Raw genomic sequence first — 19,326 nt, 5'->3', positions numbered from 1 at the left:
ATTTTGTGATTGATGGAAAGGAAATAAATCAAATAGTAATAATTAAAAAAATAAAAAATAATAATATAACCTCCCTTTAACCTGAGTGGTGTAAGAGAGGTTGGGTGAGTGACAGACAGAAATGAAGCATGTTTAACACGCATGTTGTATGTACGAGTGGCGGCAACTTTATCACAGTTGCCCTATATTTATCCATCTTTATCAGGCACGTGGGAAACGGGCAGAGCCCGTGCAGGTCACCGGCATCTCCGGTCAACAGAGACGAGAATGAACAAGAGGAGGAAATCAGCTCTTCTCAATTCCTCTCACTGTGTATACTTTTCTTCAGCTTTTCCGTTTTCTGTGAACGTCATTTGACATATAAATTTAAGCCTGTAGCCTTTGGATTCGCTCTCTTTGACGCACAATGGACCGAGAGAAGATCGTTGAAAGAGATTTCATGGGATTAAGTAACGGCGATGAAATTGCAGAGAAAAAAGAGATGGATGCAGGGACTGTGAGTATATAGATATTAAGTATATGCTCATCAGCTATATATTCATGAAGTAAATGTTTATTTTGTCAGTCTTCTTATGTTTTCTTGAAATTTTTTCCTTTTTTCTGTAATGTTGAACCTCTTATTCTTTTATTTTTCTTGAATGGTTTGTATTGCTGGCTATGTTTAAGGCGGAGGGAAAATTATTCCAGGAATTTCTTTCTAGATATTATTAGGTAGAAAAATTCTGTTTATTTTGTTTGTGTGGAATATGTAATTTTGGCAAAATGATCTGCAAATCGGGATGTAAGAGGAATAGTAGTGGTGTACATGTGGTTTTCCATGCTCATCGGAGCCCATGATTTGCGTTGATTTCTGTAAACCCTTTTTTGACCGAGTCTTACGCCCAATTTATAACGTGGTCAACTCATGCTTGGAGAATGTAAGAGACGGGAATGGGTCAAACCGACAATTTACAGGATTTTTTATGGCAATCAGTAGAAATGTTAAGTTACATTTTCACATAGAAAGCATATTTTGTATATGTTTGATGGACATTTTTTTTTGGTTTAACAAGTTTGGTAAAATACTTGATGAGCAAAATTCCAGACAATAATTTTTAAAATCTAATGATCCATTTTCCAAAAGATTTTGTATGTGTAAGGAGTAAATTCTCGATTTCAAACAAAATTTTGAGGAAATCTTGTGTATCAATTTTCAATATTTGACGTATAGTTCGCACTCTGTGATCCATCATTAAGAGAGAAAAAAACATAGGTGAGAGCGTGCAGATTTCAGATGCTAACAAGTATATAAAGGTGAGAATGCCAAGGAGGCTGGCTTGCCTAAGGAAGCACAAGACGAGGCTTGAAATTGTACTGAATAAAATCCTGTGATGAATTGGAAGGTAGATTTTTATGGGTTAACTATTTTTACCAAGAAAGTTTCTAAAAATTATTTCCCAAAAACCTTCGGCCAAGTTTCAATATAACATCCACGTAAAATTGATATATTTGCCAAAATACAGATTTATTAATGGTAAATAATTTTTTTGGTGTGGTTTCAGAAGCAGCCCATGACAGTGGGGCCCCATGAAGAGGGTTTCCTAAAAGTTCTGAGCTAGCTGTCCATGGAGTGGGGATTTCTAAATTTTTTAGCGAGTGCTTCTGAGAATATTGAGGAGCATTTCACTAACCGGGTGGTCTGGTCCCATGGATTTTGTAGCAATGGGCAAGTTTAAAATTTTACGCTCAAGAAAGAGGCGCTGGTGCTGTTAACAGCTGAAATGCCTTTTTTAATAATTAATGTTAAAAATCATAAATGCATGACATGTGCCAAATAAATTCTCTCAAGCTGATGGGGAAACATCTACCCTAAACGCACAGGCTAGAAAACCGAGAACTAAAAAATTCTCCCAAGCTAGAAAGCTGACAACTAATTTATCCTGTAGCAAATTTTTGGTTTATCTTATGGGACCTCTTGTTCCATAAAAGTAGATCCTGAAGCCCTCTCCATGAGATCGCTGCCTTACCAGACCAAGTGGTCTCATCATTTTTGTGGCTGCTTATATTTCAGCTGTTATGATGCATTTGTTGATTTTTTAAAAACAGTATGTGCATTTACTTTGTCAGAAATTTTTTTCCAGCTTTTTTGGAATATAAAATATATAGTATTTGGAGGGAAAGATGTGGTCTTCAGCCACATTGCAATTTTTTAAGGCAGTTGCTACAGAATTTCAGCCCTCTCTATCTCAGAAATTCTACATTGGAGACAGAGATACTCCTGCTTTTTCAGAGAGTTTCCAAAATAGGCTGTATATGGTTTTGGAAATGTTCATGGGATCACTAGCTACTTAGAATGAGAAGCTATAGTTCCCTGTATGGGACCATGCTGTTAAACATATATCACCTTTTCTTGGATTGGAAAGATTTACTCCTAAATTTAATAAATAAAACGTATACCATCCCCCAGAAAATTTTCTGGAGAAGAGGTGAATGATGTCAAGGTCTATGTAGAGCAAGGTCATGTAGTTTGCCGTCAGATGAATCTACCAAGTTACTAACTACCTACAGATTCACACATGAAAAGGGGTAATAATTCCACCCTTCCAAAGGGGAGCAGCCCTGAACTCCAAGCCACTTTCCCCTCGTTTCTTTATCTTGAAGACACAATCCAAACATCTCCAAAATACAGGGAATGCTTTTTCAATGTTGTCCCCAAAATAGAGGAGGCTGGCAGATCTTCTCTTATAGAGCAAGGAAAATACTAATGCAATGTCTAATTTTATCCTACACTATGCAGAAATTTCAGTTATTTTTTCTCAGTTTTTATGCCAAAGCTGCAGTTTTGCTTTCCTGCGATATGATAGCTGATTTTTTTAATCAATTATAACTATGTAGTTGTATAAAACTTGTACTAAGCAATGTTGTGAGAATCTTTAGTTGACTTGTTGCTTTATTTACATTTATTTACGTTCATATCAATAGACTCTTTTCGTTCATGTATCTGATTCGATTTTTTGATCATGTGAAATATATTAGGATATCTGTGAAAATGGATTTATTCAATATTTTTAGTTTTCTGCACTATAAATGAAAAGTGAGATTTTGCATCTTAATCTGTTTGTACAGTCAAATTGTTTTTTGTGTCTTATTACGATTCCATGCTTCTAATTAATGAGAATATTCTGTTTGTATTTGAATAATATTTTATATTCTTAGGCCTGCATACCCTGCACCTGTCTCCTGAAATTTGCAGGGTCTCCCTAGATCTCCCAAAAATGTGCCTCTACATTTTTTTCTTGCTATGCCTCTGAAGCCTTGTGAAACATTGCAGAATTCTTTTTAACCTCTCCTATTGCCTTATGGTCCTGGAAGTTAATTTTATATGAAAACCATGGATAACAGGGATAACAGTGGCAATGGTTAGATCTAATGAAGTTCAACATTGGATAGTGGAGGACCCACTCAGGTAAGTGAGCCACCTTGCAAGTCAGAGTTGATGAATGAATGATCCTTTTTTAGATAAATTATCATGCCATTTAAATTTGGGAGCCACAGATGAGATCACACCCATGTAAACATGAGGCTTGAGCTTGTGTCCTTAAAGGGAGTTGACCATCATGATAGTTTTGATGGCCTTGGTGAAGAACTACTGTGGCTGTTGTATGGATCAAAACTATTATGTTAGAATTCAAAGAAAAGCCTGCCTGGAGCTCCCCCTATCAGAGGATAGAAGTCTCTGCAAAATGAAATGGCTTTGATGGTATTAATTAATTTCAAAATATCTGTCCATACCAGCCAAGAGTTGGTCAGCTATATCGTTGAATTTCAGTTCAGAAAATACAAGAATGCCATGGAAGCGAGTGGGAAAAACAAGTTAAATAAGTTTCTAAAGTTTCCATGCAAAGCTTTCTCTTTTTTCCCCTTGAAAAGTAATAACAGTTACTCATGACTAAGAACATATAACTTTCTCAAAGTAAAAAATGAAATGAATTTTCTTCTTTCCTTCCTTTGCATCCTGAAGTATTTAGGAACACAAAAACTTAGAACATGTAACACCTCAATTTAATTTCCCCTTATTTGTTAATGTTGACAAATGGATGACATACAATGAAGCAACCAAGCTGAGATGACTTAGGTCTACATCCTAATGCTTCATCTCACCATCCTTTTGTCTTGCCTATGTGAAAGGAGGTGCATAGTAATGTCCATAGACCAATTCCTTGTAGCTCTGGTTTGCTTGATATTGTGATTTCTCTTTTAAATTCAATTGTTCAATGGATAAGCTTTGCTAGTAGTTCACATGTCATGTTGCAGTCTATGGTCTTGTGTTATTAAGGGTGTTTGGTGGTCTCAATTTTATTCTATTATAATTAAGCATGAATGAGTGTGTCGATATGCATCAAACTGTTAGTATCTTTTGTCTTTTAAGGCACATGGGTCATAAATAACTTTTACACATGAATGAGCTTATTTAGTTATTTTTGGAACTGATCATTACTTAACTATACAAAAGGAATTAGGTAATGTAGAGGTCAATTTAGAAGTTTTAGATATATTTAGGAGCCATGAAAAAGCGAGTTTAGTCTTTGCTAGGTTTGAAGGGGGTTAGAGGTTAAGTAATAGTCAAGTTAGCTAAGCAAATTAATATAATAAAAGAAAGTAAATGGATTTTTTTCTCTACATTTAAAGAGGACTGCAAATTTTAGTGCCATATATCTTGTTTATGTGAGTGGATCGTGTTCTTAATGTGTGGGAGTCAATTTTTTTTGAAATGGTTATCATGTATCTATCTTTGCAAAATTTGTTGTCTTATTTGTAAAGGAAGGTAGATTATGTCCTTGTGCTTATCCCATCTGTATGTAGTTTTTCGTTTCTTGATCCACTTTTGCTATTGGAATTTGAATGTCGATGAAGCTTTGTATCACTTGCATGTAGTTAGATATGTAGAAGGCTGTGCTTCTTGATGACTTTTGTTGTTTCCATTACATAGCTTGTAGGTACTTGGTGACTTGTGCTTGGCCTCCTAGTACTTGTCTCCCATATTTTAAATGTGCCCCTGACTTGAACACACATATGAGGACATCTTTAGAAATCTAGAGACTTTAGATGAAGTTTCTTTGCATCTCTCTAACTTCAGAGGAAGCATCCCTTGAAAAGTGAAACATTGGAAGATTTGAGGTTTCTCAGATATATGATATATTCTACATTGGATTTTCTTCACGTGCTGATATGTGGTTGGCTAGAGCTAAAATAAAAAAAAAATACACTAATAGACTAGTAAATTTCTTTTATGTGCAGGGAACTTTATGATTTCTTTTGTAGGAATTTTTTTTTCTTATCAAATCTCAAAGATGGTTTTAGTATGACTATGAATAGAAACAATGATAAGGCTTAAGATGTGTACATGTACTGGAATTTCTAATAAGACTTAAGATGTGTACATGTATTGAAGTTCAAATAATAGCCATCTCTAAGGACCTTGAGTCTTGTTTTTAAAATTAAGGGCACTCCTCCCCTAGTTTCCTTATATCATCACTTGGTGATTATGGTAGAACATTTAATTGTTTTCATGATGATGATGATTATGAAATATTAATATAATTATTTTTTGCGTTCATTGACATCTATTTTAGTACATTGAAATGTTTTTTTAATTTTTTAAAGCATTTTATATTCTTTAAAGTTGCGTATCCATTGTATATTTAAAAAAAAAATTAAAATTAAATATCTAAATATTGTTTTTTTCATCTTCAAGTTACCCTTTTCCAATTTTTTTTGAAAATGGTAGACTAGTATTTTTCTTTGTTGCTTGTACCAATGCTAGTCGTTGTTTCTCATACTAGTATGCATTTATCTCCACTTTTTCTCTGCATTTCAATTTCTTGTTCAATGGTCTTTTCAAGTCAAAAGTACACAAAAATGCCAATTCCCCCATCATACGAGGGACCTCTTCTTTAAGTGAGGAGGGAAATTATCCATTTCATTGCGATCTTCCCACATTTGTTTCGCCTTTTCTCTATCCATTGGGCGAGTCATTGAGATATTATAAAGTTTAGTATTGATAAAAAATAGAACAAACAATCTGAATATGACATTGCAGGAGGTCTATTGTGAGCATTCATGTCTTTACTCATTGATCCACTTGCAATTGTTAGCAAGTCATTTGTACTTGATGTAATGTAGCATATTTTGCTTATTCTAGTGCACTCTTTTGTTGCAAACATGCAAGTCCCATTGCCACTTTGCATGGTTATGCGAGCACTTGTGTAGCTTTGTGAAACACCCAACACAATTTGCACAATGCATAGCAACCATTTGTGTTGTCTTTAGTCATGTACACAACCTTGCTTACAAATTTTGTATATCAATGATCACTTGGTAGAAGCGCAACCATTAGTAGTTGGAAAGTCCAACGACAACAGTTATGGAATGCGAATTGTTCTTGTAACTACCTTTGTGTAAGCTCTTGTTAATGTATTATACACAAAGGGTTTGCCATTTGACTCTTAAAAACCATAGAGATTTGAAGTTTGGCATTCTGATTCGATTTGTTCACCCCTCTTTTTTCAACCCCACTTTTGTCACGAGATTCCTCATTGTCAACCTTGCTATTTCTTTTGTACCTTATTCATTCTTTTTTTGAAGAGAAGTGGTTCTTATTGCTAAAGTCTTCGGCTCTCAAATGTTTACTTGTGAATTTTTGCATTTTGTTTTTCTTTCACATGTTATATAATTTTGTCTTTCACCAACTGAAGATGGGATTGCCCCTTCGACCACCTAGGATCAGATCATTGGTATCAAAGGAGTGTTTAGCACATGCATATTCATACGTGAGCTCAACAATTGAAGGAAGGTTGCCTACTTGGTTCAACTTTGGAGTATGTGGACAAACTTTGTAGCAAGAGCAAGAAGATTGGCAATCAGAAACAATCATCTAAAATATCTGTAGATGATAGTTGGCATGAGTTTTCCATAGTTCATGAGGAATTTTATACTTGCATTTGGTTTTAATTGTGTATATTTTTGAATTGATGTTTTGTGTTTTGGATTACACTCAATGATTAATCTTTAGGAAGAGGAGATGATTCAAACATTCAGAAGATGATTCAATGTGCTCTTGAGTTACAACCACAGGAGCTCCTTGTGTTGTTATGCAAACTCATGGGACAACTTGGTCCTGTGTTGCAACACACTTGAAAACAATGTATTCTCCCACCTAAACAACATCAAATCCCATTCAGACGATAATTCAATCTAGATACAAGAATGTTCGAAGGCAAACTTGATGCCTCAGTATTGGATATCTGGATTTGACAACTTATTGGAGGCAAACACTCAATGCGTAATGTGAGAAGGATTTTGAACCCATTGAATTGGGATCCTTTTTTAAGTGTCTTGTAGGAGGAATACTAACCTATTAAACACTATGAGGATGAGCAAATGCAGTTCTAGTAGTTGCAACAATGTAAGTGACAAACAACAAAAAAAACTCCAACAAGTTTTATGACTATTCTCCATACTTGCATGAGGATGCTCCTGAATAACATAAAGTGCTTAGATACATCTTTAGTTTATCACTTTATATTTGTGCCAAGATGGAGTTCTTAACTTCTATCTTTAGTTTATCACTTTATATTTGTGCCAAGATGGGGTTCTTAACTTCTAATACTTCAGGCAAGTGTTCTATGATGCATCCAATATTCAAGCTAAAGCTTAAGGTCAAGTTAAGGTTTATCTTTCACAGTAACAGATGTGTCTAGGATCTGACTCCAAAATAATTTGTGCAATATCAAGACACTTAGGCATAGAAGTAGTAACAAAACTCCAAATCTTCTACATCGAATTTCAATAGGTTACATAATTTGTGCCAAACTAGGACAAATAGAAGGAGAAAGAGGGTGATAAATGGTACCATCATTATCCTACTAGCTCCCAGAGTGATTAAAAGTTGTGAGACAATCTTTGGTTGCATAAACCATATCAAATCTTGCACAATTTGAGGATATTGATATAAAGGTAACTTGTGTCAATGCTAGCATTGTCGCTATTAGCACTTTAGATGAATGCAAGCATTTCTTCTATAGTTGCATATCATCATTGACTGTGGAAGCTAAAAGAACATTGTTTCTCAAGACGGGGTCAAGTGCCTAGGTCACATTGAAGCACACCTAAAGCCTTTTTCTTGGGGATGGTTGCAACAAGGAAAAGACATTTAGGTAAGATACCCATTTACTTTTAGGTATGCCATAAAGCCCAAGCATGACCTGGTCATTTGCAACGTTGTGTGGTTGAAAGTTTGCATTTTTCTACTTGGAAGACTGTATTCACTGAAGCACACCTAAAGCCTCTCTTTTGGATGGTTGCAACAAGGAAAAGATATTTAGGTAAGACACCACTGTACTTTTAGGTATGCAGTAAAGCCCAAGCATGACCTAGCCATTTGTGATGCGGTAAAGCTCAAACATGAAGAGCACAAAATTAATATGGTTCTTGGATCTCCTCATCTAAAAATCCTCTATTATAGATCACTTGGAAGAATGCTGAAGTTCAATGCTAGATCTAGGAGCCGATTGATCAAGGCAATATTACTCTCAACTCTTGTAGGTGGTAGATCGATAGTCCTTGCACGAAAGAAAGACAACACATGGTGCCTCTGTGTGACTGTTGTGAGCTTAACAAAATCATGTGAAAAACAAATATCCATTGCTACACATTAACAGCATCTTGGAATAGCTCTCTGGTCTGCAATGCTTCTCCAAGATTGACCTACAATTAGGATATCATCAGGTACTAGTGCACTTGAAGACATTTGGAAGATAACATTCAAAACCAAAGACAGGTAAATAGTTGTGTCGTTTGGCTTGACCACTGTGCCAACAACATTCATGTGCTTGATAAACATCTTTGAGCCTTCACCAACTCCTTTGTTATTGTTTACTTGGATGAACATTGTGCACTTAGCTGATGAAAACACATTGATTCTTGATCTACCTCAATTCCTATGTTTTCATCTAGCATTTAGTTTGGCACTCAAGCTATATTTTCCTGCTCTTCTTGAGCCAACATCTGCCCAACACCCTTTAGGTTTGGATCTTGAACTTTTGCTCACAGTTCGAGATCATATCTCAGAAAAAAATGCTATTTGCACTGGCCAAGGCACACACCATTTATTTAGAGTAGTCAAGGCTGGGCAGTATGCAAATCAAACTGAATGGAATGAGTGATCAAATTGGTAGCTTTGTGTTTTGTTTCCACAACTCGCTGATGATGTGATGAGTTCCATCACTTCTCAAGAGAGGGTGAATGATCCATGTGCAGCTATGCAATGCGCACCTCAACTTACTTTGTTTCTTCCAGTACACTTTTCCATTTCAACTGTGCATTGCCTGTATTGCCTTGTGCAATTGCAAAAGCATTTAGGCAACTTATGCTTTGTGTAACACCTAGCACAATTTGCACAACTTGTAATGACCATTCGTACAGTCTTGAATTGGGCGCACTTGTCTTTTGCAAACAATCTCATTTGCAGATTGTGCACATGGATGATACACCAACAGAAGCTCAACTGTCAGCAGTTGGAACGTCAATTGACAACAGTTATAGGATGTGAACTGTTCTTGTACTTGCATTTATGTAATCTCTCTTAAATGTATTGTACAACTACATACAGAAGGTTTACCTTTTGACTCTCAATGAATCATACAGAGAGTTATAGAATGTAAACTGTTCTTGTACTTACCTTTATGTAATCTCTCTTAAATGTATTGTACAACTACATATAGAAGGTTTACCATTTGACTCTCAATGAATCATACAGAGATATAGAAGTCTAGGCAAACCAGTTTGATGTATTCACCGCTCCTTGGTTACGGGAATCTACATTCTTAACCTTGTTGTCTGCATCTGTTAGTTTAGCCTTTTCATTCTTTCATTGAGTAAAAGTACCCTACTGCTTAAACTCTTTCATCTGGAATGTGTTGTGACTAATTCCTGCATTTCGTTTTCCTTCACATATTCTATAATTTTGCCTTTCAGTAACTAAAGATAGGTTTGTCTCCAGACCACCTGAGACCTGGATCACTCGCAGCTAACCTGCATGAAGCATAACCTAGAACAACTGCTCTCAGCAGGACGTTTGTGTTAAGTGCTAGGAGTTCCATCTGTGCTCAGAGTTGAGCATGGAGTGACAAAGATAACTACTGCCACTAGGAGTGACTTGTAAAGGCAAATGTTCTAGTGTCCCTGTTCTCAGTTTTGTGGTGATCACTTGACCAAGTTTCATTTATCTTTGCTTTGTGGTCCTGAAATGCAGATTGCTCAACTTTAACCTTTTTGCGGATGGTTGAGATGAGCTTGCTGTAAAATGTTATCCACAATTTGGTTCAGAAGCATCCTATTTATTACAATGGGTAGTTATTGAGCAGTTGGAAGGGATCACTTTGCACAACACCTTACATTATTGGGGGCTTCATTTTAACACTATCCCAAAAGATAGAGGCATAATGGGGTGAAGAGTACAATCACATGCAACTTTAAGGATTTGATCCTTGTTATAGGGTATGTTGATAAATACCCATCCCTACGAGTCAATTATCTTGATATTGATCTATGTTTGTAATAACCTTGGACAAAAAAAGTTCAGAAGTCAATATGGGTGTTTAACAGCTATAATAAAGAAAGGATGAAATTATAAATATTCCTAAAATGTCTGTCATTTCATATATCTGTAATCAACTAATCATTATGCATAGCTACCTGTGTTGTTTCAGGACTGCTGTTTATTTCTGAGTTTTAAAGTATTATTTATGTCTTGTAATTTTATTTTGCTTTTGGACTATTCTAACCCCAATCCTAGATAGGAAGGAATGTGGACAGCTCCTGTAAGGGCAATTATTGTGTAATTTCGGTCTTCGTTATGATTAATTTGCTATTTTGATTCTGTGTTAATAAAATTCAAAGTTCGTGATATATTTGCATTTGAAGTGATCTGATTATTTGAGTTTGTCAATCGTTTTTTATAGGTACAATGAATGGAAAATAAATATAAATCCCCAGGAGTAATAAAATATATATCATGTCTCTATTCTCGTCTTCTAGAATATGCTGCCACATACAACTCAAAAATTCTGATACAGGTCATGTGAGAATAGAAGTGGGAAGTAGAGATAGTAGGGGAGGGAGATGGAGTTGGAGTTTTGGTCCACCTTGGACTTTGACATTCAAACTATGTTACCAAGATACTGGTACAAGGGTTCACATTTGTTTTGTAACATTGGGCTTAATATAGCTTGGATATATGCATACAAAAAGTGCTGTACAAGGGTTCACATTTGTTTTGTGACATTGGGCTTAATATAGCTTGGATATATGCATACAAAGAATGCTGTACAAGGGTTCACATTTGTTTTGTGACATTGGGCTTAATATAGCTTGGATATATGCATACAAAAAGTGCTGTCTTTTTACCAAGAACATCTAAATTAGCAATTGATTAATTGGAACCAAATGTGGGACCACAACAGAAAAGATACTTGTTGTATTAAATCATTGTTGGTTCGCTAACAATCCTCAGACATTACATACATGACACTCAGTCCCGACGAATATCTCTTCCTATCAACTATATAGTAACAACACTAGCAGCAACCTAACAGAACCAATGATCTAACAATACATCAGTAGAACCAGCCCTCTCAATTCAGGGAAAACCCCCATTTATGGCATGTATAACTATAAATGCAATCTCTGAAGCTGTCGTATGATTGCACACATTTTACATGTACCATTCAATTGACTAGTGTTTCATGCATTCTTCTAAGTCTCTTGTTCCATGTTTTACAGCTTGCTTATCCACATGCCCATCCTTTGGAGTTGATGCTCTTCTATCTCTGACTCTTGTGGCATTTTTTTCACTTTGGATCCTGTTCGTTTACTGTTGTCTCCCAGGTAATGCTATGAAGAAAGAGTTTGTAGGGCCAACATTTTCTCCAGATTGATTTATTTTCCCATTCTTGGACAAACTTGCTTCTGGTAGGATCTTCGGGCACTTATCGATAGGGTATTTATTTCAAATGTGGTTCATTCCTGTAAGGGCATGTTTACCTTCTGTGAAAAATTGTTCATGGTTTGGACTAAGGCTTTAAGTTTGTACGTATCATCTCCTTTGCCCTACCCTTGTCTTGTGATTTGAAAAATTATTTTTTGAAGTTCAATGCTATTGTCAGTTGTCATTTGAGAATGAACCTAGGTGGTCTCCTTCCATGGTGATTTCAAATTCGAGTGCCAATTCTGTTTGCTTTTAGGGGACTGAGACCACAAATGTGGCATAATAGAACAATGCGTTTACCCTTGTCCCTTTCAATATAGATAGTTGTTGATTATTGGTTGACTTCTGCTTGATCTTGGTTAGAGGATGCAAGGGCCTAAGGGTTTGTGCGGTGATCTCAACATGACATTTTTACACCTTTCTATGCCACTTCCACTTGGTTTTGTATTTCCTGAAGCTGTTTGGCAGTTTTTTCATTGGCTGTTGGTTATGGAAGAGGAGTGGATGCCAAAATATGCAAATATTATTGGAAGTATGCAGGTCCTTCCAGGTTTAGTTTGATAGAAGCATTTGGCCACTTATCAATAAGACAAAGTTATCTCTTGATTGTTATGTGCCACATGATGAAGTTATGCTTTAATTTGGTTTTCCATGGTGAGAGTTTGCTTATCTATCTCTTAAATATTCGTTGTGTGGCTGTAATTTAGTATATCAGAATGTCTACTGTATTTTGAGTCACTCATGACAACCATGGTGGTGAGTTGGGCATCGGATAACTTATCTGGTGCAATGTATTTTTTCAGTTTTTCCATATTGAAAGTGGATCCATCTAAAGCAACTACTATGCTTGTCACATTGCATGAATATTTGGAAATTGCACCTGCAGGAGTTGAATAGTGTGCAGATCAGTTGTTTGGGCTTGGGAGGTGTCAAATTGGTGGAGTGTTTGGGTCACCCCATTGTGATAAAAACGTGAACAGTAAGTTTCAAAACGTGGAATACTTCCAACAGAAAAATGTTCAATTGTCATCAATCAAGCTCAAGAACTAAAGTCATCATATTTCTCTCTATTGAAATCATCTAAATTAGCAATTGGTTAATTGGAACCAAATGCAGGACTATAACAGAAAATAATACTTGTTGTATTAACCATCATTGGCTACAGATTAAGAGCCCTCAGACATTTACATCTGTGGTGTTCAGTGCCTATAGATATCTCTTCCTATCAAGTATATAGCAACAAGCAGCTATTAACAACCAGCAGAATAAAAAACAGACCATTTATTAGAATTTAGGAATCAAGGCTAGGCCAAAAGGAGTTGCACTTATAGATGATATCAAAAATTTTCTTCCTCAGAAAGGACCTCTTTAACCAACACTGTGGCCAGATGTAACCCTGATCTAGCACTCAGCTTGAGCATATACGTTAGGTCAGCATCACATTTTTTTGAGATTTAGCCTTATTGCAGCCCTTATTTTGACAAATATAATCAAGAGAAAGAATGGCTGCCATCCCCCATTGCATCGCTAGCAAGATTTGAGCAGTTTCCTTCTGCTTTACCCTTCTTGTGAGCATGGTCCACAGCCATCGAATTTGTTGCTTGCTTTTTTTCTTGATAGATACCATCTATGACATTGAGATCAGCACATCCTGTCATGGTCTACTACATGAAATTTGCAAAGCTCACCGCCTTGGGGTTTAAAGAGGGAGCAGGAGACTCCATTTTGAATCTCTACTTCAGTTGGAAACCAGAGTTGTTACCTGGAAAAACATGCGTAATGAGCATCAATGGTTACATTATTATTATATAAAGTAGATGCATTATTTTTGATCCTCTTTTACCAAGCAAGGATGTTTATTTTGCTCAATTGTTTTGGTTTGTGGTTGAACCTTAAACCATCCAACTCTTTGTTGAATAAATTTGTGTCTTCAACAAAGGTGATTATCCTCCAATTTTTGACAATCTTCATTTTGCACATTGATGCTAGTTAAGTCCAAATTACCTCTACAATACTACCTTTGAGATTGCAATTAATTGCTACCTTTATAACAACAGTTAAAGCCTCCATAGTGATGTGATGGAGCAAATTCCTAGGTCTATGGAATTAAATCCAGTGCCACATCCACCTTGGCCTTTTATAACTCTCTCAATTGCAAGTTTGGAAATGTGGCTGGGGGTTCTCTCAAGTTTCAACTTTTTCTTACCCCATAGGTGGGTAGCTCTAGATACCTTTGGGCTTGCAGGACTTATTATGCCTGGGACCCCTTTATTGGGAGAGGATAATGTTGTTTCTTGGCTTATGTCAACGTGTGTACTGGAAATTATGCTTGATACAAAGCTTCATCTTGCTTGTACATTCTTCTTTTCTGCAACTATATGATCTTTGGCTTCTTGAAGGTACACTTCAATCTTTGTTTTGAAGATATTTGTGTCTATCTCTATCCTTATGGTCCCAGTGTTGTTCCTATTTTGCAAACAAAGATAACTCAGTAATGAAAAGGCCCATAATAGAAATGGAAAAATGTAAAGAATCAGTGAATGATAGACAGCCCGCTCTTCTTTATAGTTTATACTATGCACTGGACTTCTTATGGGAGCACAAAAGCCTCGTTCCTGAGATGAAATTGGTTTAACATTCTTTTGCCTACGGTAAGTTAAAATTAAACCACTATTTTTTCTCATACCTCTGACTTATTTCTTCCAAATTTTTTCTAGGTAAATCAATCCTCTCTTCAGTTGTAATCTTATGCATTAAGTAATGGGATATTAACCACAGCCGAAAGCTTAAATTGAAGAGTGGCTTTGTCCCTGCACATAGGATTAATTTGATCTCAAGGATCTTGATTTAGATTTTCTCTTGATCAAAGCACCATCTACTTCCACAATCTTTGGAACTATTTACTTGCACAACCTTTATTCCAAATACCCCTTCCTGTCAGTGTCCCTTTTCTTGTCTAGAATCTTTCTCAACTTCTCTAATTCTATCCTTTTGAAAGATAAACGTCAGTTCCATGCATTGGCTTCAACTCTACTTTGGATCGCATCTTTTTTAACCAAAATAAGGCCTTCAAGATTAGTTCATGCGTCATCCGATATTATGCTGATTAGTAGATCCAACCAATTAGGTTTTTCATTTGGATAGACTAAAGCATTTGTCCCTTCCACCCGACTATGCATAACAGAAAACATGCAAACCAGGGAAGACTCTAATAACTGATTTTAGCAACTACACTGACCTGCCAAGGACAACCATTATCCTCTCTAGCAATTAAATTTATTTTTACTTCATTAATAAGCTCTTTTATAAACCTGCTATAATGTTTCAAAAAAATGAAGGGTCCCCTAAATCCTTGTGCATGGGGAATTTTCAAGAGACTAGGATATAAAATCGATGAGTCTACTTAGTGATCTGATTTTTATACCCTGAAAGAGTTTCTATCAAGAGAAATTTCATATAAACAACTCTTGCTCAATGTTGGGTCATTCAGGTCGTAAACGTTAGTTAAAATAAAATTAATTCTAGAGCATGAATTTGGCAGAAAACTATTCAATTTTTTGATTCATGTGCAAATGGATTGCAACAAATTTTAGATCTGGTGATTACCGTCCAAATTATGTTGATCTACAATTAGAATATTCCATATTTTTGCAGTTACATCCATGATGTGTTTCTCCCTTGCCTATGTTTTATGAATTATCTTGATTTTCTGGTTTCTGTGCTTGGTTTATTGATTGAAAATAAACTTGCCTTGTATTTTTTGTCACCTGTAAAAAATGTAGATCGAGGGTAAACAACATATAATGCCCAGAAGTATCTTCTATATTTCTGATCTTATCTACATGTTAGCTCAACATAACATCATAATGTAAACTCCAGATAATGTCAGAAAGCTTAAGAGAAGAATTTCTACTTTACATTCAGTTTCCAGGCCTGAAAACTTGCCAAAGATTTTTAAAATAAAAAAAGCTAAATTGGGAGGGGATCTGAAAGCTGCAGTTAGAATTTAAATTATTGTGCAAATAAGGATTAAGTTTCTTAACAAGCCGGAAGGCACAATTCATTCGTGACTAATCATGTGTGCACATTCTATAATTTACATATACACATTTCTTTCTGCAACATTGGTTTAAAAATATTAAAATCACTAAATAATTTCATTGGGAGGTCTCATATTTTTATGGCAATTAATTTCCCCCATTTTAGATAAGTATATGTGGGTAAATTTTGCATTAGCTATTACGTGAGTATGAGAGTTAAGACACATTATAAAGAACTCTCTGATGCTTTGTTCAGAAAAGAAATTAGATGGAAATTCTTATAATGTCCATGAAAGACCAATAATAGGTCAAAGGGACTGGAATGCACATCATGTACAGTAGCAAAATTTAGGGCAAAAGGGGCCCTAGACTTGAAGTATATACAATAAAGCAAGAAAGGGGTATTTGCTTTATCTTGCTGGAGAGTCAAATCACAGTTCTTTTGTCATGCTTCAAGTTGGATCCAAGGTACTGGTAGTATTTGCTTTTAATTCCATTGCACAAAACTGCATGTTTGTGTTTATGAATTTTGTCTTTGTTTCGTCTTATTTAATATTGACTAATGTGCACAGCCATCACTATCTGCTTATACAAGACGCTCAGTAATTTTTGTACTAGTGCATTGTGTTTTGCCTGTTCTTTATATTGTGTCTCATACTGACATGTGTTCTCATGACAGAAAGATTCAAATACTGATGTTCCTGTGGAGGATGGGAGCCACAACTCTTCAAATAATGTACCCTGTCAACGTTTTGGAGCACCTCCAAAAGCATATTCAGCTGGATCAACAGAGGGTTTGAGCTCTTCAGCACATCCTGGTGCTGAATATGGAGTCTTTCCAATCTCAAATCTTTCATTTCCAATGCAGAGTTTTGGCCAGCATATAGGAGCACCATCTATCTCGAAAGGACAGCAAGCAGTATCTGGCGCATGTGGTGGGCCTTCCATGGCTAATCCTTCTCCCATTCAACATTCATTTTTTCCAGATTTTGCGGGCAATTATCCTAGCACAAGAGCAACAAGGTAACACAAGATCTCATGGACAGTGGTGGTTGCATGATTTTTCCTTTATCAATTACTGTGATTAAATATGAGAGTTATACTACAGAATTTTGGGTTCAGACTATCTATTGGTTGATTTTGGCAGCAAGTCCGGAAATATTCCAGGAAATCCACCTTCTGCACAGCTTACAATTTTCTATGCTGGGACAGTGAATGTGTATGATGATATCCCTGCAGACAAGGTAGGTGTTATTTGTGGGACATCTTTTTGGCACAGACATATGATGAAGGAGAATTTATTCAATGACAAGAATTAGTAGATTCATAAGAGCCAATTTAGATTTACCACCCGTTCAGGACAGCAGGATCTTCGTTTGGTCTTTCCTGCCCTGGCTATCTACTGGTGTGTCAGAAATATGAAAAACCTTTATTCAACCTGGGTTTTTGGCCTAGAGAGCAATTCATTTTGCCTGGTTAATACTTGTTGAGTGTTTGGGTTGATTGGCTGGTCTTTGTTGCCATTGTATATTTTTTTGTTCATATAGACTTTTACCGACCAACAGGTCACAGCGATACTCCAAGCCTAGTCATCATATTCTCTTATTTGTGTAGTCAATTAAGATCTTACAAAACTCAAATATGGCCAATATTCAATAAGGCAACAAATACTGATTTTGGCAGAACATTAGGTGGTAGAAGTACTCTTCTGTACATTGCAATATTCAATTCTCATGAATAACAATTTAGATACTTAAAATTTACTATTTCCTGTAGGCTCAAGGTCTCATGCTCTTGGCTGCAAGTGCAAGGCCCACAAAAATGACTAATCAGCCTCCACGAAGCCCATTAATGTCAATGGCCATGGCAACTGGTGGTCATACTCCATCAATTTCATCACCGTTTCCCCCAAGTTTGCCAAATCGAGTGAGTCCTGTGACTCCACAAGCTCCTTTACAAAAGCCACAGTCAAGCAGTCAACCTAATCCATCAGCGGCAGTATCCTTGAGCACTGGAGACTCTCAGGCAAATCAAAATGTAGTGACTTCGATTAGTCAGCAGGAGGCTTCAATGTCAAGTGCCACGGTGATAACCCCTGCACCCGTTGCACCACGAGGTAAGAACTGTGTTGAAGTAACAGGTTTCAATAATTTGAGCTAAAGCAACGCGTATTCTTGGAACACAAAATGTTCATTTTTTGGAATTCTCTTCATGCTTTCAGCAGTACCACAGGCACGGAAAGCATCTCTTGCTCGCTTTCTTGAAAAACGAAAAGAAAGGTATGTGTTCATTTCTCATAGTTTTCTCCTGTTTCATAAAGTAACTTGCCTATAGGGAGATATTTGAGATGTTTTCTTATGGGCTTCTCTGTTTGGCATGACTTTCAGAATTGGTACAAAAGCTCCATATCCTACTAAAAAGTCACCTGATGCTTCACCTCAAAGAGAGCAATCTCCTAGTTCTAAACACTCTTCACCTCTTGATGGATGTCTAACCAAAAAACACCAATTGACTTGTGCTGGACTGGAGGAGAAGATTCCTTTTGATTCAGAAAACATTGAATCTTATCTTGACGAGGATCGAAAGGAGCATATGTGTTTACAAAAAGTTCCAAAGATCGAGCGAGAAGAATGTGAAATTACTGTGTAGGTTCCACCACTTTGGTTTTCAATGATATCATTATAATTTCTTCGAGTTTTAGAGGCGGTTTGCTGAACATAACCCAAAACAAAAGATAACACAAGAAATTTTATAGATTTTACCGAAAACTAATTTATTGATTTGGTTTATAAATACTGGTCATACATATATTACAATATTTTGTTTGCCAAAGGAATGAACCTGGAGGTTCATAATGGACACTGCTTTTCTGATATCTTAATCCGCTTTAAGAATATTATGTAATATATTTTGTATTGGTTAACTTTTTATTCCTCTTTGTATGAGTTAGTTTCATTATTTCTGAGTGTTAATTAGGTGAAGGAAAAACATCTTAGCCCGAATTTCATGTTTCTTCAGATGGTTAATACTGCATCTGCTGTTTTTATCTCATTCTTTGAAACTGAAGTTCGTTCTTTGTAAAAGATCAGGTTAATGTTTGGAAAGGTGTATGTATAATTGTCTAGTAATATAGCTCTACTCCATATTAATGCAAACTACTGTTAGAAAGTCATTTGAAATAGAAAATTAGTGTTGTTGCATATGTATAGTTATGTTAATGGCACGCATGTTAGACAAGAGGGCATATAGCTTCACAGAGAA

The 19,326-nt window shown here is 36.1% G+C and overlaps 1 protein-coding gene across 2 annotated transcripts; it reads left to right on the top strand.

The window, feature by feature from the left end:
- Window positions 1-218: 218 nt before the first annotated feature.
- LOC131066371 (protein TIFY 6a) lies at window positions 219-18,995 on the top strand. Of its 2 annotated transcripts, none has more exons than XM_058001123.1 (6): window positions 219-496; window positions 16,745-17,088; window positions 17,213-17,309; window positions 17,842-18,181; window positions 18,290-18,344; window positions 18,453-18,995. In XM_058001123.1, the coding sequence occupies exons 1-6, from the start codon at window positions 407-409 to the stop codon at window positions 18,712-18,714; spliced, it is 1,188 nt and encodes a 395-aa protein (XP_057857106.1). In that variant the 5' UTR covers window positions 219-406; the 3' UTR covers window positions 18,715-18,995. The 2 variants fall into 2 exon arrangements, with proteins under 2 accessions (XP_057857106.1, XP_057857105.1); XM_058001122.1 differs by having other exon boundaries at window positions 18,287-18,344.
- The last annotated feature ends 331 nt before the right edge of the window (window positions 18,996-19,326 follow it).

This window comes from Cryptomeria japonica, chromosome 3, assembly GCF_030272615.1.
Source record: "Cryptomeria japonica chromosome 3, Sugi_1.0, whole genome shotgun sequence".
NCBI classification, from domain to species: domain Eukaryota; kingdom Viridiplantae; phylum Streptophyta; class Pinopsida; order Cupressales; family Cupressaceae; genus Cryptomeria; species Cryptomeria japonica.
The sequence above is the reverse complement of the archived record's forward strand: the minus strand, read 5'-3'. Positions and strand labels throughout refer to the sequence as shown.